This window comes from Triplophysa rosa, linkage group LG10 (genome assembly GCF_024868665.1).
Source record: "Triplophysa rosa linkage group LG10, Trosa_1v2, whole genome shotgun sequence".
NCBI lineage: Eukaryota > Metazoa > Chordata > Actinopteri > Cypriniformes > Nemacheilidae > Triplophysa > Triplophysa rosa.
The window spans coordinates 22,293,979-22,319,326 of NC_079899.1; the positions used below are offsets into that span (position 1 = coordinate 22,293,979).

The 25,348-nt window shown below is 39.7% G+C and overlaps 2 protein-coding genes across 4 annotated transcripts in view; one reads left to right on the forward strand and one right to left on the reverse strand.

The window, feature by feature from the left end:
• daam1a (dishevelled associated activator of morphogenesis 1a) overlaps nucleotides 1–20,912 on the forward strand; it is a 44,622-nt gene extending 23,710 nt beyond the window's left edge. For 2 of the 3 annotated variants that reach the window (XM_057343691.1, XM_057343690.1), the window contains exons 4-26: nucleotides 1,890–1,961; nucleotides 3,496–3,590; nucleotides 4,198–4,531; nucleotides 4,753–4,863; nucleotides 4,951–5,054; nucleotides 5,139–5,205; nucleotides 5,285–5,402; nucleotides 5,923–6,061; nucleotides 7,256–7,314; nucleotides 7,476–7,663; nucleotides 7,895–8,167; nucleotides 9,290–9,397; nucleotides 9,661–9,687; nucleotides 10,174–10,271; nucleotides 10,810–10,894; nucleotides 11,712–11,818; nucleotides 12,920–13,008; nucleotides 13,107–13,275; nucleotides 13,518–13,625; nucleotides 13,845–13,905; nucleotides 14,469–14,600; nucleotides 15,354–15,524; nucleotides 19,518–20,912. In XM_057343691.1, coding sequence (XP_057199674.1) covers nucleotides 1,890–1,961; nucleotides 3,496–3,590; nucleotides 4,198–4,531; nucleotides 4,753–4,863; nucleotides 4,951–5,054; nucleotides 5,139–5,205; nucleotides 5,285–5,402; nucleotides 5,923–6,061; nucleotides 7,256–7,314; nucleotides 7,476–7,663; nucleotides 7,895–8,167; nucleotides 9,290–9,397; nucleotides 9,661–9,687; nucleotides 10,174–10,271; nucleotides 10,810–10,894; nucleotides 11,712–11,818; nucleotides 12,920–13,008; nucleotides 13,107–13,275; nucleotides 13,518–13,625; nucleotides 13,845–13,905; nucleotides 14,469–14,600; nucleotides 15,354–15,524; nucleotides 19,518–19,727 — 2,925 coding nt within the window. In that variant the 3' untranslated portion in view covers nucleotides 19,728–20,912. The remainder of the gene's footprint in view (nucleotides 1–1,889; nucleotides 1,962–3,495; nucleotides 3,591–4,197; nucleotides 4,532–4,752; nucleotides 4,864–4,950; nucleotides 5,055–5,138; nucleotides 5,206–5,284; nucleotides 5,403–5,922; nucleotides 6,062–7,255; nucleotides 7,315–7,475; nucleotides 7,664–7,894; nucleotides 8,168–9,289; nucleotides 9,398–9,660; nucleotides 9,688–10,173; nucleotides 10,272–10,809; nucleotides 10,895–11,711; nucleotides 11,819–12,919; nucleotides 13,009–13,106; nucleotides 13,276–13,517; nucleotides 13,626–13,844; nucleotides 13,906–14,468; nucleotides 14,601–15,353; nucleotides 15,525–19,517) is intronic. The other variant, XM_057343692.1, reaches the window with a different exon arrangement.
• A 642-nt stretch (nucleotides 20,913–21,554) lies between these two features.
• LOC130560348 (G-protein coupled receptor 135) lies at nucleotides 21,555–24,661 on the reverse strand. The gene has a single exon (XM_057344065.1). It carries the CDS (start codon nucleotides 24,413–24,415, stop codon nucleotides 23,069–23,071), a length of 1,347 nt encoding a protein of 448 aa, XP_057200048.1. The 5' UTR covers nucleotides 24,416–24,661; the 3' UTR covers nucleotides 21,555–23,068.
• Between the last annotated feature and the right edge of the window lie 687 nt (nucleotides 24,662–25,348).

Consider the following 25,348-nt stretch of genomic DNA (forward strand, 5'->3'; position numbering starts at 1 on the left):
GCTATCAAGATGTTGAGATCAACGTTGATCTGAATGTCTAGTATAAAGTACTTCTTACCCTTATTTTTAGTTTCATCTGCATTTTTGAATAATCTCAAAGCTGTACGATCCAAAATAGTTCAATTGCATAATTGCCGATCGCAGTTATAAAACGACGGGTGTACTTGTAAAAGAAATTCCTGGAAGCTTATCGTGGAAGTCGGCTCATGTGGCGTCTATAACCGTTACATCGAAACCCCCCAGACACCCCTAATTCCCAATTCCAAACTTACCCTGGCTAGCAGAAGTCAAATTCCCTTCAAACGTGGGAGCAGCTGTGTATTATAGACACTTGAGTATAGCGCTAAACACTGCCGTATTGTTTCCCGACCCCAGGCTTTGTATTAAAAGCTTTAAAGAATCAGTGGCTCTGGGAAAAAGCTTGTTTTTGGACTTACTTATAGTCTTTTAAGCGCTTGCCAGAGCTTGTATTTTGAGCTGAGTTTTGCAGTCCCGGAGCTTTGAGTCTTGTCATGCCTGTTACATGAAAGCAGACACGAGGAAGGTGTCAGCTGTGGACACGAAACAGTATCCGTTCACAGGCCAGTTTGGAGCGTTGGATGTGATTTGTGGGAATGAGCGGTCAGATGAGCTGTGTTCTCACATACAGAGACTGTGGAAGGACAACATGAGAATGTGGTCTGTGTCGGTTTGAAGGACGTACAGGCTTGACTTTTGTGTGTCAGACACTTTAAATAACATGAAAGTTTGGCCAAAATAAAAAAGTTGTAATTTGTTCACCTTCATGTTGTGTCAAACCTGTACAACTCTTTGGAACACAAGAGAATATGATGGACGTAATATTACTGTAGTTACTGACAGACTCAGTCCAAATTTATTTTTTAAGGTGTGTGGGGAAAAAAAAGAATAGTATCAACACTTCACTTGTATTTCATATCAAGGTTTATTCAAAGTTGCCTATGGAACCTATTTTCTTATACATTCCTAATGCACAGACTAACAAAGTTTGTCCATGTAATCTTTCTTTTATCAAATTTGACTTCAAATTAAACACTTGTGTGACTGTAAATCTATTTTTATATTTAAATGTGACCCTTTTTGTGAGGCCAAAGTCATAATCTATAAGATTAGAAGCTTAAAAATAGTCATAGCTATAAAAATGATGAAAATAGCCAGGTGATGTATGTTTAATGGCGTTAATAGTGGATTATATGATTTCAAGATACTCAAATTTTAATTTCTAATAGGGTTGTAAAACGATTAATCGTGATTAATCGCATCCAGAATACAAGTTTGTATTTATATAATATATGTCTGTGTACTGTGCATATTAATTTTGTATTTATAAACACATACACATACATGTATAAAGTACATATTTAGGAAATATTAACATTAATTATAATTATATAATTATGTATACATTATAATTATTTATATTCACCAATAATTGAAATTATATACAAATGTTTATTAGTTTTTATATTTTTCTTAAATATATACATGTATGTGTATGTGTTCATAAATACAAAATTAATATGCACAGTACACAGACATATATTATATAAACACAAACTTTTATTCTGGATGCGATTAATCGCGATTAATCGTTTTACAACCCTATTTCTAACATAACAAAAACTAAAATTTTCGATTTTATTGACACTGCATTTTATTATTTTCCACAAAAAATCCTGAAATTCGGCTTGCTAAATACTGATTTTAATCTTTAACATGGCATTACTCAGTAAATAATAAAGATATCAAGTTTATATTTTTACAGAATATTCTTTACATTATATAACATGATTTTATGTAGAATACATGACAAAACAATGGCATGAGCAGGGTATTTAAGCAGACTTTTTTATTTTCTCGATTTCTTTTAGGAACAAGAAGAAAATAAGGGGGCGACCAGCTGGCCTGAATTCTACATCGATCAGATCAATTCCATGGCTGCTGTAAGTTACATACAACATTGAGCTAAACAAACAATAAATACTGTAAGCTTCCCCTGAAACGCTCATTTCTGTGTTTGCCCGGAGGACACGAAAGGCTCTTAGTCAAGAGGGGGCCGTTAAACTCGCAGATGTTGCCCTGGAGGAAGTTGTTGGGGGTGTTTACAGAACGTTAATAAACAATTGTAAATGTTACATAGTGAAAAGAGCGCTTACGCTCATCAAAACTGAGATAATCGCTGCAGCTATAAATTCCTTCACACATACCCGTCTTTCAGTGTGTGTGAATACAAGACTGCGGTTGAACCCTAGATGTCTCGTGTGGTTATTATGCTGTATAGTAAACAGCAGGTGATTTATATTTGCTTGGGGGGGATGGGGGGGTGGTTGAAGGTTCGCTGAGTTATTCTGAAGACGTCAGAATATTCTGAAGATTCTGTGAATCTTACTAGTAGTGGTGTTCATGATTAATTAATGAAGTATCTTTAATAATTTAATTAAGCTAAAAAATATGTTACTATTGACACAATATGTTTTTAAATTTCAGTGTTTAAAACTTTGTCTTGACAGTGCCTTGACCTTTCCCCGATTTACAGTCTTATAACAATTTTACCGGAAATGCCAGTTCGTTTGAAATAGATAATTATGTAAAAATATTAAATAAATTTGTTTCAATAGAGGCAAAAGTTACAGTCTACAGCTTTAAGAAACACCCCCCAAACAGCTAAAGTGTAGGTTAAAGAAATGTGAGATCAATAAATAAATTTGTTTGAATTTGTAATACAATATTAGAGTATTTATTTTATACGTACATTTCTTTAATGCATTTCTATAAATTCTAGCGAAATGTCATTCACGCATGTTTTGAAGCTTGAATCTGTAACTTTTTCCTCTCTATCGCCATCTCTGTTAGAAACATAAATTGCAGGTCTCACTTTATACTTATCTTTAATTGTGTTAAAAAGCAAATTTCCCACAAAATCGTAACCGACAACGCAAATTGAAAATCATTTTTACAGTGTAAGCTTCCTATTGCAAATTGTGGTAAGGAAACAGTTTTCAACACAAATTGTTTATGTACTCAGTAACTCCTTTTTGTTTATTTTTAACCAACAAGGGCGTTTTGCAGCAGTAACATTAAAGGGACAGTTCACCCAAAAATAAAAATTCAGTCATCATTTAGTCAACCTCACGTTGTCCCAAATCTGCATACATTTCTTTGTTCTGATGATGAACACAGAGAAAGATATTTGGAAGAATGCTTGTAAACAAACAGTTCTTGGCCACCATTGACTACCATAGTAGGAAAAAATACAACGGTAGTCAAAAGTACCCCAGAACTGTTTGCTTTCCGACATTCTTCAAAATATCTTCTTTTGTGTTCAACAGAAAAAAGAAATGTCCAACAAATTTTTCTAATGAAAAATGACTATTCAAGTTCTTATACTAAGGTAGTTGTGGAGAATTATTCAGAACTATTGTGTGTTATCAATGTTCTTTTTAATGAAATATCTGTTTCGTTCAACATCTCCACCAGAGGAAGACACTGCTGGCCCTGGATAAGGAGGATGAGGAGGAGAGAAATAAAACGATAGAGAGCTTAAAAACGGCTCTACGCACACAGCCTATGAGGTACAATCTCTCTCTCTCTCTCTCTCTCTCTCTCTAAGTGCGTCATTAATACAGTACTGTAGATGTCTTGGTATTGTATTATATGTCAGCTTGATCTACTGCATGAATTCATCATCTGCAGAAGTGCGAATAGCCATTCAGCAGTTTAGCTTCCCAGAAAGAGTCTTTATCTCATCATAATATCCCATCATTTATCATACAGTATGCAGCATTGGTTTCATTGCCTATTTGTTATTGAGTCTGGTTAGATCAGCATCACCACTCAAACCTTTGAACCGTTCAGTTGGCCTGTGATGAGTTGTGCTTCTTCCGTTGATTCTTTAAATGAAGCTTGACTCTGAACAAAAGATGTAATGAAAACACAAACATTCAATGAGCACTGCATACATGATTAGGAATTTGTTTTCGACGGTCTCCAGAAAACATTTACATTGCCAGCAATAGCATTTTGCTTGGCCCTTCATCATGATGGTAAACCCCTCAATAAATTGTCTCCGACAATCAATTATCCAAAGCGACAGCTGAAAATCTGCTTAAAATGTGGATATTTCAGCGTCAATTGTGCGTGGGTTCATCTCCTTGGACTGACTTGTGCTGTGCTCCTCAGCTTCGTGACACGCTTCATAGACCTCGATGGGCTGACGTGCATCTTGAACTTCCTGAAAACGATGGACTACGAGACCACGGAGTCTCAGATCCACACCTCGCTGATCGGCTGCATCAAAGCTCTGATGAATAACTCTCAGGGGCGCGCGCACGTGCTCGCCCACGCCGAGAGCATCAACATCATCGCTCATAGTTTAGCCACCGAGAACATGAAGACCAAAGTGGCGGTTCTGGAGATCATGGGCGCCGTGTGCTTGGTGCCTGGAGGTCACAAGAAAATCCTGGAGGCCATGTTGCACTATCAGAAGTTCGCCTGCGAGCGGACGCGATTTCAGGTTCAGATGATATTACTTATAGGAGTTATAGGAGTGAACTACTCCTCTATTTCAAACCTCCAGACATATGACTTCAGATCAAATGATGTTTAATGTGAACATTTCATACATTAGATACATACATTTCCTTGATGCTATTTAGTAAGATTTATGAATGAAATATTAAAATGTCTTCCACGTTCTCTCTTCTCATTCTTGTATCTTCTTTGTTTTTCCCATAGACCCTTCTGAACGACTTGGACAGGAGCACGGGCCGCTACAGAGACGAGGTCAGCCTCAAGACGGCCATCATGTCCTTCATCAATGCTGTCCTCAGTCAGGGAGCAGGAGAGGTAAACGCTGCCTTTCTCCACATCTGTGTCTCATTACGTTCAGCTCATCCAAGCTTTTCTCTCTAACATCCAACATTTCTTTTAAAGACAAGTTTGGAGTTCAGAATTCATTTGCGGTATGAATTTCTGATGCTGGGCATCCAACCAGTGATTGATAAATTGCGGTCTCATGAAAACGCCACGTTAGATCGGTAAGCGCTGCGTTCTGAGATTCCATTTGCCCTTAACTAAAATAGTATGGTACACTAACGCGTTCATCTTTTATTGCTTTCCAGGCATTTGGATTTCTTCGAGATGTTAAGAAATGAAGATGAGCTAGCTCTCGCCAAACGGTTTGAGAATGTAAGTTCGCTTACGTTCTGGATTTCTCACATGTGGCACAAACTCGGATGTAATTTTCTCGTCGTTTTGTATCGTTCAGGTTCATGTAGACACTAAAAGTGCCACTCAGGTGTTTGAACTCATCCGGAAACGAATCAACCACACGGACTCCTTCCCACACTTCATGTCTGTCTTACAGCACTGTCTGCACATGCCCTGTAAGTGATGTTACCTAAGTTCCCAATAACAACATAATAGGACCTGTCTCACATGTCATTTGGCTGAAAGGAAAATCAATTACCAATAAAAGAAATTTATTGCTGTACTGCGTGAACCGTAACATGGTATTACGATGACACAATGCCCCAAAAAACAACTGTGGTACTTTTTGTAACTGGCTTCTTTTGTGCCAAGCGTTGTAAACATTAAAGGAATAAGGTTTATTATTCATATTTTTTAAGTTTTTAAATCAATAAAATAAATGAAATGTTAAAATATAACGGACCTCTTTCTTAAAAATGCACAGTTGAACTAAACTTTTTTTCAGAAATTGCCCTTGACAGACAATCCCGACAGATTTTTTTCTCATGATATTGCCATCGGATCAGTTTACCGTAGTATTCCCACAGTACACTTTATAAAACTTATGCTAACAACCTGACTGGTGTTTTAATATGACGTGAATCTAGTTTTGTGGTATTACATACTGATTCATTCATCTCTGCACTTTTCTCTCAGATAAAAGAAACGGGACCACGGTTCAGTACTGGCTCCTCCTCGACAGGATCGTCCAGCAGCTCGTCCTGCAGAACGACAAAGGTCACGACCCTGACGTCGCGCCGCTGGAGAACTTTAACGTGAAGAACGTAGTGCGAATGTGAGTGAGGAATGGTTGACCTCAGAATGGTTCGAGATTTAAAAGGGCAGTTCACCCAAAAATGAAAATCCAGTCATCGTTTACTCACTCTCGAGTTGTTCCAAGTGTGTGTACATTTCTTTGTTCTGATGAACACAGAGAAAGATATTTGGAAGAATGCTTGCATCAAACAGTTCTTGGCCACCGTTGACTACCATAGTTGGAAAAATGACAATAGTAGTCAAAAGTGCCCCAGAACTGTTTGCTTTGTTACATTCTTCAAAATATCTTCTTTTGTGTTCAACAGAACAAAGAAATGTTCTTACTGTGGGAGTCAATGGTGGCCAAGAACTGTTTGGTTATGAGCATTCTTTCAAATATCTCTCTGTGTGTTTATCACAACAAAGACATTTATACAGATTTGGAGCAACTCGAAGGTGAGTAAATGATGACGGAATTTTCATTTTTGGGTGAACTGTTCCTTTACCAGTAGTTCTTCCCCTGTGCTGCCATTTACTGTATTTCACTGTCTCTAAGTTATTAGTACCCTAAGCCTTTAATGCTTCATAAAACCGCTTGTCATTTGAAAGATTCTGAGATTTGAAGCCTTCAATTCAGAAAAGCATAATCCCAAATCCATAATCCAGAGTCAGGCATTTTGAAGCAACCCGCCGGTCTGTGTTTAATCCTCCCGCGTTTTGAGAATGCACAAAACTGTTCATACATGTTAGTATCTTATGAATATAAACCTTCAGAGACACATCTGTTGTGTGATTTAACATGACATTCATTCAGTAGAGCGGAAAACGGCTTTCTTTCAGAGCTACAAGAGTTAAACATGTCTTTGTGTCATCACGCAGAATGGAATAAATTAAAAGTGAGACACCGCTTCAGATCAGACATTGACAAACAGAGACAGTCTGGGACAGTTTCATTGAAATGAAAATAAATACGCAGAATGCATATGGAAATCATTTCGTGGTTTGATCTAATGTAACAGAGCTGTCCTAAAGTTGGACTTATTTAGTTTCAAATGGCTCATGGCTTAAGGGGACTGAAGCATCTTTGACCTGTTTGCATTTTTAACGAAATTTCATTAACGATCACAGATCTGATTCCTACCGATAAAATGTGTACCGTAAATGGCGTTGGATTGAAATCATCTGCCAAAAGCATAAATGTAAATGTATCCTAAGATTGGTTTCTCTTTTACAGGTTGGTCAATGAGAATGAGGTGAAACAATGGAAGGAACAAGCAGAACAAATGAGAAAAGGTACACAATCACTCGATGAGTTGAATATTGAACCAATAGGAACCAAGGAGGTCTTGAATGTCTTTACCCATGCCCTAACATGATGATTTTGTTGGATACTGAAGCTTTTGTGCTGTGGAGCATTTGAAATAGTTTTGATGTTTTTCTGGCTTGAATCGTAGAGCATAATGAACTTCAGCAGAAACTGGAGAAGAAGGAGAGGGAGTGTGACGCCAAAACGCAGGAGAAGGAAGAAATGATGCAAACGCTCAATAAGATGAAAGAGAAACTGGAGAAGGAAAGCAGCGAACACAGGATGGTTAAACAGCAAGTGGTGGATCTTTCCGCGAGGCTTCACGAGATGAGTAATGTATGTTGTGTGCACACATGCCCAAAGAGCCTGTTCCAAACCCTGAGGAGCTGCCTTTCTTGCTTCGTAGATGAAGCCCATTAGTGTCAACTTTGTTAAAGTATGTAACCTTGGTAACTAAAATGCTGTCTAGGTAGGCAGCTCATTAGGGATTGGAACTTTTGGAGCCAAAAGGACGTTTTCTTCCGTGGTCATACTAGATTCACAGCACTTTCACAACTGTCTTTTTAGAGGACAAATATCCCAGGCGGTCCCCCTCTCGTCCCAGTGGCCCCCGGTAGTGCTCCACCTCCGTCCCCAGGTCTGGCTGGCATTCCTCCTCCTCCACCACCTCCAGGTGGAGCACCGCCACCTCCTCCCCCTCCACCCGGTGGACCGCCACCTCCACCAGGCATGCCCGGCTTCGGTGCTCCTCTGCCTGGTCTTCTGTCCTCCAATCTGAAGAAAAACATCCCTCAGCCGTCCAATCCGCTCAAGTCCTTCAACTGGACCAAACTCAGTGAAGTGAGTTACAGTAATGTTTATACAGATTTAAATCATGCACAACCATTTTTGTGATTTGCCTGAAACATCATTCTGTGATCAACATTGTTTTTAAACATTAAGTTATTTGTTTTTTTGCTTAGTCTTAGAAAAAGTATACTTGTAAGTTAATTTTATGAAGTATACTTCAAGTATAGTTCAAGTTTATTTTAGGTATAAGTAAATCCTAAAAAAGTAAATCCTGGGACTAAATTGGCCCAGTTTTTAGTTTATAAAGTGTACTTTAGGGCTGTCAAATGATTAATCGCGATTTATCGCATCCAGAATAAAAGTTTGTGTTTACATAATATGTATCTGTGTACTGTGCATATTAATTTTGTATTTATAAAAACATACACATACATGCATATATTTAAGAAAAATCTAAAAAATAAAAATGAACAAACATTTATATATCATTTTAATTATTGGCAAATATAAATAAATGCATATAAATATTTCCAAAATATGTATACATGTAGGTGTATGTGTTAATATGTATTAATATGCACAGTACACATTATGTAAACACAAACTTTTATTCTGGTTTCTGGATTAATCGTGTACTTGTGTACTTCTAAGTATACTTTATATAGTAAATATACGAACATAAATATACTATTAGTGTACTTGTAAGCATACTATTTCAATTAAATTTGGAACTAAAGTGGCCCACTTTTTAGTTTATAAAAGTGTACTTTTAGGTATACCTTAAGCTTAATAGTAGTAAACTTTGAGTAAAAATCTGAGTCAACAACTATTTACAGCTACTTTTTTTACTTAAAAAGTAACTTAAAGGTATACTTTAACTGTACTTTTAGTAGATTAAAAGTATATCTCGGTCAAAGGAGAGTACAATATGGGTAAACTATAAATAGATTTTTCTGTCACTATAAGTCAAGCATGCATCAAGTATTTTTCTAAAAGTGCATAGAGTAGACTAAAGGTTATTATTTAGATTAAAAGAACTATACCAGCACACTTGAATAATTTTTTTTGTAAGGGCGGTCAGTAGAATCTATTCTAGAATATTTGTTTCATAATTGCAGCCTGTATATTTTTAACAGAGACTGAAAATCATGACTTTTGTATATTTTCTCACAGAATAAACTGGACGGCACAGTGTGGATAGACCTGGACGACATCAACGTTTACAAACTTTTAGACTTGGAGGATATTGAGAAAACATTCTCAGCCTACCAGCGACAACAGGTACACTAAACAATTATACCTGAATTATAAGAATTTACACCTGTCTGGTCCTGTACATACCGTAACACATGTCCCGAATGCCATTCTGCAGTTGTTGTTTAATGTACACTACTAAAACACACCTCTCCTTGAATTTCGCTCTCGTTCTAACCATCAGTATTCCATCACTGTTTGACATATGAACCTTTATTCTGTCTGATGTTTACACCTTAACATAAATCCTGCACTAACTAACACTTTCCTGCTCCTTGCTTGCCATAAAGGATTTTCTGTTCAATAACTTTAGACGGGTAAGTCGTCTCTGAACACTTCAGTATGATGACCATGGTATGGTATCATTCTGTACCATGTTACATATCAAAGCCTTTTTGTTAGATAACTTTGTAAACATATGAACTGAATAACCCGTTAGAGTTCATTAGCATGCGTTTCTAAATGTGTTTGTAATTAGTTCAGTCGGTTATGTGGCATGCGCTCGCTTTCGCATGCAGATGGAGTTTATGCAACAATAAAGGAGACAGATTTCCTCCAACTTAAAAACTAATATCCCCCATGTTCTTGGATCGAATCCCCTCCGCCCTTTTCTCCCCCCTCGTACGTTCAGCAAACACGCTATTTCTTGCAGCCTGCGCTGCAGCTGCCTGTCCAGTGCCAGTTTAAAATACCAGTGCTGGGACGTGTGAGAGAGACCCGATGATCATCAATGATGTTTTCATGATGACTTCAAATGCTCTGTGATGTTGGTGCTGACAATTTCAATGTTTGTGTTTCTACAGAAAGAAACTGAAGATGACACGCTGACCTCCAAAAAGGTCCGGGAATTATCGGTGATTGACGGACGGCGTGCACAAAACTGCAACATCCTCCTCTCAAAGTGAGTCTGTAGCTTGGATACCCATAATGCTGTTTTTAGACATTAGGAGTCTCATGGGTACTGACACCATCTTTCACCGTTTAGGTTTTGTTCACAGTAATAAAGTTTTCTGCATGACTTCACCGTAGAACAATCCTTTGTTTACTTAAGCCGTTGAGTTTTTTCGTTTTGAAGGAGGATCATTTGTCAGGGTTGACGACGTGTTTAAAACGCATTGCAGCCGAGCGTTTTATTCGGCGTCATTAATAGGATGATCCCGGCAAGGAGTTTCTTTTTCATGTTTCATCACAGGTTGCCGTAGCAGCGGCGATAAACAGAGACGTCTGCGATCTCTCCCATAGGTTCGCCTCATGTGTTCGTTTTTATTTCAGCTGTGAATGAAATCTGATGTTCGGCTTTTCCAAACTGTCTCTGCATCCATAAACATTTATTTGGGCCATATAAGAGCTTCATGGTTTTTGGCAGAACTTTATTTTAGGGCCATTTGCTTTCACCAATGTTACGTATTGATTTCAGTCAAAACGATTCTTTATTGCAGGTTGAAGCTCTCCAACGATGAGATCAAGCGCGCGGTGTTGACCATGGATGAACAGGAAGATCTACCCAAGGATATGCTAGAGCAGGTGAGATACATCAGATCACACATACTTTGGCACTCATCTCGCTCTCTCACGCATAACTCAACGTGGCGTGTGTCCAAAACAAACCTGTTTTACTGCCGTACATTGACGTCACGCGTTTGAGAGCTGTGATTAGTCGATACGGCGTCTGCACGCGCATCAAGTTTAATGACGTAAACCCAGCACGTAATTATTGTTTTGCAGAAGCAATTTTTCTTCTCCGCATTTCTGCGAACGTAAAATTACAGTTTGCAAAACATTACATCGGAAATATAAAACATACCAAAGGCGTGGACATTGTACCAGGAAACACACGTTTTCGATGAACGCAGTGTTCACGTGTATGAAGGAGTCTGTTGTGTATTTCCTGAGCACTTGTGTGTTTTAAATCGAGCACATTTGCATGCCGGTTTCTAGTGTAATTAAAACCCGATCGAGCCAGATGAAGCCATGCCGCGATTTTGCTAATAAAACGCAGCTTTGCATGCCTCACCCCCTTTGCTTTAACATTTAAAGCAAATCTTTATAAAAGAACATCAGCTGTCAATCAGGCTTTATATTATTTCATCGGACGGCTGGTTTACAGGTTTTATATTTTTAATTTGTTGCATGCACTACAGTACACTTGTGTTTGTCATAGATCAAGGTTTCGTCATCAATACAATGACACATCAGTTATTCATGTAGAACCCCTTGTGGGTTTTGAACCTGCAACCTTTTGGTTTCCAGCTGAGATCTTTAATCTCCATCGCCTGGGCTTTCCAATATGCTGCTAAAGAATGCTCTCTCTCTCTCTCTCTCTCTCTGTCCTCCCCTGCAGCTGTTGAAGTTTGTGCCAGAGAAAAGTGACGTTGACCTTCTGGAGGAGCACAAACACGAGCTGGAGCGGATGGCGAAGGCGGATCGCTTCCTCTATGAGATGAGCAGGTAATGGTGCAGTCAGCACATCAACAAGATTCATCAGAGCTGTTTAAAAACACGTCACATGACAAGTACAGATGTAGAGGTCAGAAAGGTGTTACGTGGGAAAATTATTGTACTGTACGTGTGATGATTTCAGCTGGCTTCTAGTCTCCTACTTAACGGTGGAGCGGTTTCCCAGACAGGGTTTAAGTCCCAGACTAACTTAAATGTTATCAACTTGCACTGACACAAATATATCAGAGTGATTGTTTTGTCTCAAGAAGCATGCAGTAATGTTTGTTTGTAAAGTACGTTTTGAGTTAAATATGTAAGGGATAATCCACGGCTAGCCGTGCATTAAAAGACGTGGAGGCGAAGAACCACCCGACGCGAAGTGGATTAAAATCCTTTAATGCACGGCTAGGCGTGGATTATCCCGTTTATACCATGGTTATTTGCCAAATTAAAGCTTTTATTGATGTTTACAGTGTCATTTTAGATCAAACGGGTGAAAATGACGGTTATGTTGTCAGTTAATTTTAGTAATCAAACTGACTGGAGCTACCCGTGCGTTAAGTAAGGGATAATCCACAGCTACCTGTGCGTTAAAGGGTTTTAATGCACACCTTCCAGCCAATCAGAATCCAGTATTCAAACAGACCATGGTATAACCTAATTTAACTAAGACCTAGTCCTGGTTTAAACTAATCCTTGTCTGGGAAACTGCCCCAACATGTTTAATTTTGTTACCAAGTGCAGTTTCTCTTGAGTTAAACCAAAGTCCGTTAACGGAAGTCGTGCCACTCGGCGGCCATGTTTAAAATGTGCCTCCGGGCAGTTAGGGCAGTTATTACGTAATTCAAACAAGACGTGAATGGGGTATGCTGATATTTTTACAATCGCCGGCTAAAAAGAAATACATTTTAATTCAAAATGTAAAGTTTTGTAAAGAAATTCCTTCATAGGAATGGCACCGTGTCTATTCGTCTTCCAAAGTAATTTTAAGCACAAGCCTTTAGATCACACAGTGTGGTAAGATCACTAGAAACATAAATGTTGTGCAAGGGCCAATATACGTGCCCAAACAAGAAACTGTTTCATATCAATACTTGTTTTAAATGACAGAATCAATCACTATCAACAAAGACTGCAGTCTCTGTACTTCAAGAAGAAGTTTGTGGAAAGAGTTGCAGAAATCAAACCCAAAGTGGAAGGTATTTATTATGATTAATCTCATGAAAGGAAATAAAGGATTCAGATATGAAGTAGGATCATGAAGGTGTAATACTAAAGATGTTGTTGTTCCTCTCAGCTCTCAGCAAAGCATCAAAAGAGGTTCTTCAGAGCAGGAACCTCAGACAGCTTCTGGAGGTGGTCTTGGCCTTTGGCAACTACATGAACAAAGGACAGAGGGGCAATGCCTACGGCTTTAAAGTTTCCTCCCTTAATAAGATCGCAGACACCAAATCCAGCATTGACAAGTAAGACGGACTTTAGCTTGTGAGATGTGTGAGTTATGTTACGTTTCTTTACCACGGTGTTGAGGAGATTGAGAGGGCGGTAATGTATTATGATGGTCATGCGTACAGATATCAATGACATTGTTTGATGTGAGGCATTCTACAGCAGCGCCATAAGCAAATAAACAGCCAAATAAACAGAATTAAGATAAAGAAAACGGTTTTTACTGATCTTATTAAGTCACATGTATGTATCTTCATAGGAACGTGACCCTTCTGCACTACCTGATAACCATTCTTGAGCAGAAGTACCCTAAAGTCGCCCTGATTCATGATGATCTGCAGAACGTTCCAACAGCGGCCAAAGTCAAGTAAGTCAAGTTTGCAGTTTAAGAGCTTCCGTGCCTCTGAAAATGTGTATGAAATGTAATAAATACGAGTAAGAAATATGTTTGCTTCATGGGAATGTTGTCCTACTTTGCAAAGGTGAATATGTTTTATGTGAAATGGAGGCTTTAATGATTTGCAAAATGTCCAGCAAAACATCTGTCATCATTTCTCTCCAAACTTTTTCTCTTTTGTTTTTCCAGCATGACTGAGCTGGAGAAAGATATTAACAACCTGCGTACTGGCTTAAAAAGCGTGGAGACGGTGAGTGACGTTCTTTGCATTGTGTAGATTTGCAAACCAAAAGTGCATCAAGACAAACTTTAATTCTGGTTTAAAGGTCCAATGTGTAATTTTTTGGAGGATCTATTGACAGAAATGCAATATAATATACATGTATGAAAACCTTACATGATGAAGCGTTATGGTTTTATTACCGTAGAATGAGCTATTTCTATCTACATACACCGCGGGTCCCTTTATATGGAATCTGCCATGTTGTTTCTACAGAAGCCCTAAACGGACAAACTGCTCTACAGAGCACATTTCGTAAAAACGTTATCTCCTTCGGCAAAGAAGTGAAAACATGACCACATCTTAGTTCTGTGTCAGCCACCGTAGTGCTTCAAAAGGGAGGGGGAGCGGTGGAGTGAGCCGTTGGTTGCAATTCGAAACCCCACCGCTAGATGCCGCTAAATTTCATACACTGGACCTTTAAAAACTCAGTTTAGTCAGTCTATTAAATCTTTTTCAATACCTGGCACCTGGTTAGAGTTTTCTACAGAATTGAATACACACCTTCTACCATCTTCCTGGTCTCTCTACAGGAGCTGGAGTATCAGAGGGGTCAGCCTCAAATAAATGGCGATAAGTTTGTGTCTGTTGTCAGTCAGTTCATCACTGTGGCTGGTTTCAGTTTCTCCGACGTTGAAGACTCTCTTCAGGAGGCCAAGGATTTGGTAAGAACCAAAGCAAGCCGCAGCTGAACCTGGTCAAAGGTTTATGGCAGGTTTGAACACAGTAAAGCTTGTCACACCATCTGGCTGCTTAAACACGAGGACACACATAAGGTTCTTCCACAGAGGCTTTGAAGCTTCTATTAAATGTCTGAAATGACCGATGTTTCTCTCTCTGTGCTGGCACATGCGCTTGAACCTAAAGGAGTTAAATCACCGCTTTGGTCGAAGTTTATTGGGCTAGTGTAATGCATAGACACTGGAACCGCTGGAAACATGCTGTTTAATCTTTAACTGGAATCAACCAAAGATATCAGTTTCAAAAACCAGTGAAGTAGCACATGGGACCACTAAAGTGACTCAGGATTATTTATCTTGTGACTTAGCTGGTTTTCTAACTGGTAAATAATGGGTAAGACTTTAAGTGTTGGCACAGAGACGTTGGAAGCTTTGATCTCTAGTTAGAAGTTGGTCTATTCGATGTTTCCACAATATCTATATTAATATTTCATTGCACTGAATTATGGGTCGTCATACAGAGGCTCAGATCTAGCTGCAGAGTTTAAATCTCTGTTTTATTACTTATTAATATTTATTATTCCTTTTCATCATCTTTTATTACACACTAAAATCAGTTCCAACAAAATCCCTCATGTGTAAATAATTATTTGATTTCTTGACTTCCACATACACTATTTATACCATGTGACATTGTGATTTTGGGATGCTCCTCTTACCTCATCTGTCTCTATGCAGTTCGAGAAGGCCGTGAATCATTTTGGAGAGGACGCTACACGCATGCAGCCTGATGAGTTCTTCGGGATCTTCGATCAGTTCCTTCAAGCCTTTAATGAAGCAAAGCAAGACAATGAAAACATGCAGCGACGCAAGGAGGAGGAGGAGCGTAGAGCACGCATGGAGGCACAGGTAACACATCAACAAGCACATTGTATTTCATTTAAAGCAGTGGTCACCAACCCTGCTCCTGGAGATCTACCGTCCAGAAGATTTCAGCTCCAACCCCAATCAAACACAGCTGGACCATCCAATCAAGGTGTTCAGTGTTGCTTGATAATTACAGACAGGTGTGCTGAAGCAGGGTTGGAGCTGTAGTCTGCATGATGCTAGATCTCCAGGAACAGGGTTGGTGACCACTGATTTAAACTGAGGCATTAAATTTTACTCAGAGGAGCGGCAGCTCTATACAAACGCTCTAAAAGACGCAAGCGGGGAAAGCGAGCGGGTGCACTCGTCAGACTCCGACGACATGGATTTAGGACCCAGCTGCTGAGTATACACCTGGAGAATGTCTTCTCCCTTGCCAACAAAATGAACGAAATACTCTTACTCACCCGGACAAGCAAAGATTTTTCCAACTCCGCTGCGCTGTGTTTCACAGAAACATGGCTCAATGACAACATACCGGACAGCGCGTTACATCTGCCGGGTTTCCAGCTGTTCAGAGCGGATCGCATTGCCGAGTCAACAGGGAAGACGCGTGGTGGTGGATTATGTTTTTATATAAACGAAGGTTGGTGCAGAGATATAACAACACTGAAGAAGATGTGCTTTTCGAACTTAGAAGCGTTCTCTATCAACTGCAAACCTTTTTATTCGCCACGCGAGTTTTCCTCGTTACACCACAATACGGGATGCATACCACTCTGTTCCCAGAGCAGCTCTGGGTCTCTCTGACCATTGCCTGGTTCATCTTCTTCCGACCTACAGACAGAAGCTTAAATCTGCCAAGCCTGTAGCACGGACAGCAAAGAGATGGAGCAGCGAAACAGAGCGGGCCTTACAAGCCTGTTTCGACTGCACGGATTGGAGTGTCTTTGAAGCTGCAGCCGCTGATCTGGATGAGTTAACTGACACAGTGACATCCTACATCAGCTTCTGTGAGGACATGTGTATTACCACCAGGACTCGCTTAACATACAACAATGACAAACCATGGTTTACAATGAAACGGAGACAGCTTCGTCAGGCCAAAGAAGATACTTACAGAAGTGGGGATAAAGTCTTCAAGAGATAAGAGCAGCTAAGAGAAGCTACTCCGAAAAGCCGAAGAACCAGTTTTCAGCCAACGACCCTGCATCAGTTTGGAAAGGCCTGAAAGACATTACCAACTACAAGCCATCATCCCCTCAGTCAGTGGGTAATCAACGACTGGCTGACGATCTGAACGACTTCTATTGTCGTTTTGAAAAGCAGAGTCTCACCCTTCACACCCACCCTGACCCTATCTCTGCTATACCATTAACACCTCCTCTTGACACTCAACCTGCACTTAGGATCTGCGAAGAGGATGTGTGCCAGCTTTTCCGCAAACAAAAGATCAGAAAAGCAACAGGCCCAGACAATGTCTCACCCTCCTGCCTGAAAGTCTGTGCAGAGCAACTGTCGCCCATCTTCACTCATATATTTAACATATCTTTGGAGCAGTGTGAAGTCCCTTCATGCTTCAAACGCTCCACCATCATCCCTGTACAGAAGAAACCCAAAATCTCTGGACTTAATGACTATAGGCCTGTTGCTTTAACATCTGTGGTCATGAAGTCATTTGAGAGACTTGTACTGGCCCACCTGAAGGACATCACCAGACCACTTCTTGATCCCCTCCAGTTTGCTTACCGAGAAAACAGGTCTGTGGAAGAAGCAGTAAACATGGGACTGCATTACATCCTACAACACCTAGACAGACCAGGGACTTACGTCAGGATCCTGTTTGTAGACTTCAGCTCGACCTTCAACACCATAATCCCAGACCTCCTCCTGCCCAAGTTTACCCAGCTCTCTGTGCCAACCTCTACCTGTCAGTGGATTATTAACTTCCTGTCGAACAGGAAGCAGCTAGTGAGGTTGGGAAAATTTACATCCAGCACATGTACCACTACCATCAGCACCGGAGCTCCTCAAGGATGTGTTCTTTCTCCACTGCTATTTTCACTCTACACAAACGAATGCACCTCTACAGACCCTTCTGTCAAACTCCTGAAGTTTGCAGATGACACCACAGTCATTGGCCTTATTCAAGACGGTGATGAATCTGCATACAGAAAGGAGGTTGCTCAGCTGGCTGCCTGGTGCAGTCAACACAACCTAGAGCTGAATGCATTCAAGACAGCGGAGATGATAGTGGATATCAGAAGGAACCCTCCAGACCTACGAAGTCTACAACGGACAGTTCGTAGTGCTGAGAAGATTATTGGTGCTCCAATGCCCACACTTCAGGACCTGTACGATTCCAGAGTGAAAAACAGGGCAAGAAAAATCATCATTGACTCCACACACCCCGCACACAAACTTTTTGAACTGTTGCCCTCTGGCCGGCGCTTCAGAGCACCAAATACCAGGACTTCCAGACACAGAAGCAGCTTCTTCCCCCAGGCAATCTCCCTCCTAAACAGATAACTGCTCCTTAAGAGCAATATTCCACTTTCACTACTCCTATAGTGCCTTATTATATCTACATCTTATGTATACATGTATATAACACTACCTCTACTTACTAAATTATCCATTTGCAAAAGTGTACATACAATCTGTTAATATGTATATTCTACTATATACTACCCTGTACAATGTCTCTTATATGTTATTATCCCCCATTTTCTGTACAATAGTCTTTTATTTTATATATGCATATTTTAGAATCTTTTAGACTGTACATTTTATTATATTGTATTGTCATTGTGTTGAATGGCTGTACTAGAAGCTTCCAACACCAAAGAAAATTCCTTGTGTGTGCAAGCACACTTGGCAATAAAGCTCTTCTGATTCTTCTGATTCTGTATGACTCACTCTCTAGTTGTTCCAAATCTGTATACATTTCTTTGTTTGGTTGAACACAGAGAAAGATATTTTGAAGAATGCTTATAACCAAACCCCCATTGACTACCATAGTAGGAAAAATGACAATGGTAGTCAAAAGTGCCCCAGAACTGTTTGCTTTCCTATGTTCATCAAAATATCTTCTTTTGTGTTCAACAAATCCTGAAGTAATTTTTCCTACTATGGTAGTCAATGGGGTTCAGGAACTGTTTGGTTACAAGCATTCTTCCAAATATCTTTCTCTGTGTTCATCAGAACAAAGACATTTATACAGATTTGGAACTTATCTCGAAGGTGAGTATATGAAGTCTATAAATATATATTTTATTTTGGGGTAAATTATCCCTTTAAATTGAACAAGTAGTTTCATATTGTCATTGCAATGTCAGGGAATCTTTTTTTTTTTTTTCCGGAATAGCACACTACAATACTGTTTCTACTAGGTGTGTTGAATGTCGTTTGTTTGCTGTTTGCATTTTCTGTGTGCATTGAGTACGCAAATGATCTTCTACGTTAAGTGCATTCGAAAATTGTGCCTCTATCCCACAATTCAGTGGTTTTCACTTGACTTTCTATTTCATTATAAAGAATAATACCCAGTACACAGTATGCGGTTCTATTTCATGCCAAAATGCCTATTTTTGTTTGCATTCATTTTATTTTATTTTATTTCAGTTCTCTTACATAATATACATCTTAAAGGAATAGTTTACCTAAAAATAAAAAAATTCTATCATCAATTACTCACCTTCTTGTCATTTTGAACCTGTATGACTTTCTTTTGCAAAACCCAAAAGAAGATATTTTGAAGAATGTTGGTAACCAAAAACCGTTGGTCGGTCCCCATTGACAGCTATAGAATGGACACAAAACCAATGCAAGTCAATGGGGACCAAGTCGGTTTTCTGTTACCAACATTTTTTTTAAAATATCTTTTGTGTTTTGCAGAAGAAATAGTCATACCGGTTTATAATGACAAGAGGGCGAATTTTCATTTCTGGGCGAACTATTCCTTTAACCGAAGGTGTAGTCTAAAGCTTCATATTGAATAGAAACCGATTCACTAAAATCCATGTCTTTAAACAGCTCAAGGAACAGCGTGAGAGAGAAAGAAAAGCCCGCAAGGCCAAAGAGAACCGCGAGGAGGATGGAGAGTTTGACGACCTGGTGTCTGCGCTTCGATCTGGAGAGGTGTTCGACAAGGACTTGTCGAAGATGAAACACAATCGCAAACGCCCCACCAAACAAACCACAGAGAGCAGCAGAGAAAGGCCCATCACAAAACTCAATTTCTGAGACAGCTGCACAAGTTTCGCCCCCCGCTGGTGAAGCAGAGACATTACACACGTGTCTGAACTGAACTTTACAGTATTCACGACTGAAGTGTTAATCGGAGGATGGCCCTACCTCTCTGTTCATAACCGATATCCAGGCGCAACACTCATACCTTTTTTATCTGCCAACATATTTTTTTCATCTAACAGATTTTCTTTTCAAACATAATACAATATTTGACAGTGTTTGTTTGTAAAGGTAGTTCATTTTTTCCCCAGGACAGAATGAACAGAAAGGGCTACACGCTTTGTTAGTCTGTAAAGCAATTGTTGCACAGTATACATTCATACGCTAATAGTGTTACCCAGACGATACATTTATTCTATATGTTTGTAGATTTTCGGTAAATGAAAATTCTTGGTGTAGAAGCTACACCAATGCACAGGCCGTGTTTTGCCATATTTGGTCTGGTAAAAAAAGTGTAGTCAGGGTTTGGAAACTGTTCAAATGAATGGATAATAGATTGAATAATGAACGATTCTTGTATATTATTGGACTATACAGTATGTGACTGGTCTGCACAAACTTGTAGTTCGATCATTTTGCCAAGTTATTTGCGTGTCCATTCTGCACCTGTTAAAGCACAATGAACAAAACTTTAAATCAAATAACAAGCTTGTATAAAGTATTATTAAAATTAAAGTGTATTATAATGTTGACATGCATTAAATGTACTGACAGGAAAGCTGTGAGGTCAAACTTGGATTACAAATATATTTTAGAGAACGACGAAAACACAATCTTTGGCCTGCCAAACATAACATTTGTTAAAGAGAGCTGTAGATGCGTGACTTCAATGTTATGCACTTTAAGCAAAGCCACCTGTCTGCCATGCATGTATATTCTAGTAATTTCTTGTGTTTGTATTGTTTCTTTGTTTATGGTTGTATATATGTACATACAGTCATTGTTAACTCTTCCGACCGAGGCTTTTTTATTAGACCTTGACACTGCAATTTTATGCTATTAGATCTTTTCTCCTGTTGATCAGATGCCATTCAATCTTTTTCACTAATAATTCTTTGTAATATTGTATTACTTTGTATGTTTCCTTTGTCTTTGGGTTTGTTTAGTTTTCATTATTTAAGAATTTATTTGGATGTGAAATAAGTAATCAATAAACCCTGAGGGTCATTTAATATCTAGTGTCACTTCTGTACGTTTGAATTCGTTATTTATCTGTCAATGGGTGTTAGGTTACAAATCTGCACCTTAAATATTTAGGTAAGAAAATATAAATATATAGCCGCAGAAAAAATTAAGAGACCATTTATAATTAGTTTTTAAAATGAACTATTCATATATGTGTTTAGGTAAAATTATATTTTTTTGTTTATTCTGTGAATTTATAGCAATATTTCTCCCAAATTTCAAATAATATATAAATATTGCTTATATTCGCATTTATTTGCAGAAAATTAAAACTGAAATAACGGCCATAATAACAGAAAAAATGCTCTGTATTTTTTCAGACCTCAAAAACTGCAAAGAAAACAAGTTCTTATTCACTTTAAAGCAATACAACAGTAATATTACATGCGTTTAGAAGTTCGAAATGTATTTTTTATGTGATAACCTCGATTTTTATCACAGTTTTCATGTGTCTTGTCATGCTGTCGGTCTTTCACGTTACTGTTGGATGACTTTGTGTCACTCCTGAGGTTTGATTTTGTTGAAATTCAACAGCCACTGAACTGAAAGGGCCACAGACATGTAGAAATGCTGTTTACATGAACATTTTTCAATGGCTGTACATAAATATAAAAATTGGCACAGCACAAAAAATACATAACAGAAAAGCAAAAATTGATCAAGCGTTTCAAACTTTATTTTTGCAAACCTCTTTGAAGACATTACATGTTGTTGATGTTTCTTTCGAAATGTCATTGATATACCAAAAATAAATCAGAAAATTATAATGTTTGCGTCTCTTATGACAGCAGACAGATAAGCTTGTTTAAACAGGACTAAAAATGAACACTTAATATAATCAAACTCTCTAAAATCCAACTGTTTCACGAGAGCATCGTGTTTGACAGACCTTGTGCTTTAGTTTCAAGTCCAGCTAGATTATCAACACAACACACCCCTCTATATGGCTAATGTTGGTCTTTGCATCGACATTCAAACAAAAAACAACCCTACAATTCTAACTTCAAACTAACAAGTGGCATAGTCTGATGCTACAGTCACTTTATAAATACACGTCCCAAAGTGAGATCCTGTAAGAAATTGATATATAGAAATCGTCCCGAATATTAAAAATCTGATATTAGTCCTGCATTCTGTAAACTGTGCTACAATCCAACAATTAAGGCAGTTTTGTTAGGTTTATCTGTTATTTACAGGCGTCATCTTTGAAAAGATTTAGGCTAATCTTCTTTCAAAAATATTGTTATTTATTACAAATATAAGCATGACCCGTCTGGCACATGTTCATTATACTGTAACTATGATCTCTCATATAGATCAAGAGGGAACGGCTGTTTGCTTTTCTGTCACATTAAGTGTTTGTCAAACGGAAGGAGTGAATATGGGGTTTGTAAAGCGTTTGGTTCTGAATGTTGCATTTTCCCAAAGCATTACTTAATTATAAAGCTACAACCCTGTTTTCATTGTGAAACCTCAACTTTTTATAATTTTGTATCACTTATTATTCTGTGAGTGAGTATTTATACCCCAGGCCAGGGGTATAAAGAAGAACACGAATTAGGGTCGGGTTATGGGCCAGATGCCTGTAAACTCCTTTTAGTGTTTTCACAGTGTTGTAATATTTACATTAGGCTCATCTGAGTGACTTTCATGTTGGCACTTTCTACACATTCACATCTAACATCTAATCTACACACATTTTCTGCTTCAGACTATACATTTCATGTATGTTGTAGAGTTTGGTTTTAAACAAAATTTGATGCTATTAGAATCCGCTAAATTGTAAATAACATCACGGTAACACTTTATAATAACTCATAAAAATAAAGCATAAATACACTAAATAGTGCAATATAGATCATACACATTCATGGATGCATTATGTGACATTGGTTAGCGTACATTCAGACTTCTTGATAAATAAATATTTTGGATTCACTGTAAGCCTCTCGTACTGCCCTTCGAATCGATGAATTCCTTATGAATAATGTAGCACAGTTGGGCATTGTGTTAGCAGTTCAAAGGTTGTGTCCCAGGTAACACACAAACGTATACGTTGAATGCACTGTAAGACGCTGTGAATTAAAGCGTCTGCCCAATGCATAACTGTAAATGTCATTAACGAAAGTCATTATAAAGTGTCAATACGATTACAAGCTGGTGTCAGCCGTTTCAACTTTGGGCACCGCGGGTTCGGTGATGGTATCTGGGTGGGTATCTCTACAGAACAACACTGCCGGGTTCTTACAGGCCCACATCGCCACCTCTCCCCCGTTGGCCGGGCTGGAGGAAGACATGCGGCTGTTCGCCCCGTGCCGGCTCACGTACCGGTCCCTGATCCGGTCCGACCGTGTCCGTACCGCCTCCCTGCGCTGCGTCTGCGTGGACAGGTACGCAGCGATGTTTCTAGTCCTGTATCCTTCCTCCCTGCTCCGGCCCAGCAGCATGGATATATTCGGGTTCCTTATGGCGTAAATCAAAGGGTTGATGGCACCGTTGGCCCACGCCATCCAGACGGCCACGGTGTCCATGGCAGGATTGAAAGTGTAGTTCCCCAATGCGGTGACGATGCCCATCAGACAGTACGGTCCCCAGCAGAAGATGCTGAACACTATCATGATCAGCACCGTGGTGGCCGTGCGCATCTCGCTGTAGAAGCGCAACAGGTGCGCGTAAGTGGTCACCGGCCGCACCCTGATCTCCGACAGCCGGACGGTTTTGCAGATGTTATAGTGGCAGAAGCACATGAGGGCGAATGGAAGCAGATAACACGTCACTATTAAAGCTAAGCTGTAGGTGGTACCCATCCTGGAGGTGCCCGAATGGAACACGTACATGCAATGGTAAAATCCTTGCTTGTGCACCACCAGGTCTTCAGAGGTGCGCAGCAGGTACCAGGGGAACGAGAAGATCACGGCCGATAACCAAACGGCCGCTAGCAGCTGTATCGCTCTCCTCTTACCGATTTTGGCCTGCGGTTGCCTGACGATGGCGTAATATCGGTCAAATGAGATGAGAGTCATAGTCAGGGTGGAGATGATGCCAAAACTTGTGTTGAAAAAGCCGTTGGCGACGCAGAAGCGGTCTCCAAACATCCACTTGCCATCTTTGCTGAAGAGCATCATGAAGGCGAAGGGCAGACAAAGAACGGCTGTCAGGAAATCGGAAAGAGAGAGGGACATTATGAACGCATTGGTTACTGTTCTCAACTGTCTGTGTTTGATGATGACCACCACGACGGCTGAGTTACCCAGACTGGACAATAAGAATATAGCCAGGAGAAGCAACGCCTGCGCAGCCACTGCGATGCCCTGCAGGACCGAGTTGCCCGACGAACTCCTCACCGGGGTGTTGCGTTGCACCTCGAGCCCGGCTGTGTGGTTGCTGGCCTGGGTGGTCAGGCTGTTTAAAACCGGTTTGATGGTGGCTATCTCTAAAATGAAGCCCGAACCCGACATGTTGTCCATGGTCGTATTGCTGATGCCGGGGAGATCCATTGGACACGGTTAGGGCGCATCCACGGGGAGGAAGAGAATTCATCCCTTGTCAAGCTCTCGTGTCCGTGTCACTGTGCAGAAAAATGCATCCCACGGATGATGCGCGTGAAGTCCTTACATGACAGGCATCGTGGTTTGGGTAAATAACATCCCATCTTTTTGCATTGATTGTCGGACAGCACAGTTCACTCTTTGCGTGCTGTAAATCGCATCCCCCTCTTCTCTACGCTCCTCTGAATCTCCGCCTATTGTACACCACTGTAATGATAGCAACCTTTCCTAGGGGGCGCTTGAGGGCTCAGAAAGCTGAATCCTCTGTTGAGTCACATTCAAATTTCAGAACATTCTTTTCGTATTGGAGACATTTGTACTCTCAAATATATCATCGACAGTTATAATGATTTATAAGTGGGAAAACAAATGGAAAACTTCTTTAAGCACTTTCGATTTAATGCATTATAAATATCTCACGCTGCAAGCACAAAGGAATGTGATTGGTCCGTTTAGATCAGCACTGTACAATACAACGTGTACCACGTGATTACACCGTCTACGTGCTGCTACTCCGGTAGACACATGAACATGCATAAGCACACTAAACACTTTTTTAGCAATTCAATTGAAAACCCACATTGAAGAATGAAAATGTTATAATCGTTCGTTAGCCACATCTGAGCAGTTAGAAAAAAACACACGGGCAGCGGTGCCCCGCCCATTTAAAGACACAACTTTACGTCATCGTCATTCTGTTCAGTTTTGTTTCAAATACAGATGCGGGTCTCCGCGCCTCCCCGTGACGTTTGGTGCCGTTGCCATGACACCGGATCCGATTTTTTTCCCCGGGTGAATTACGCACTTTCTTATGAAGATTGGTTTCATTTGTTATGCTTTGTGCGCACGCAGCCGCTGCACCCCTGCTGTTCTCATTTCTAG

Bases quoted from the DNA above. Each gene is read 5' to 3' on its own strand.
- LOC130560348 (XM_057344065.1), bottom strand. From the start codon at position 24,415: ATGGATCTCCCCGGCATCAGCAATACGACCATGGACAACATGTCGGGT.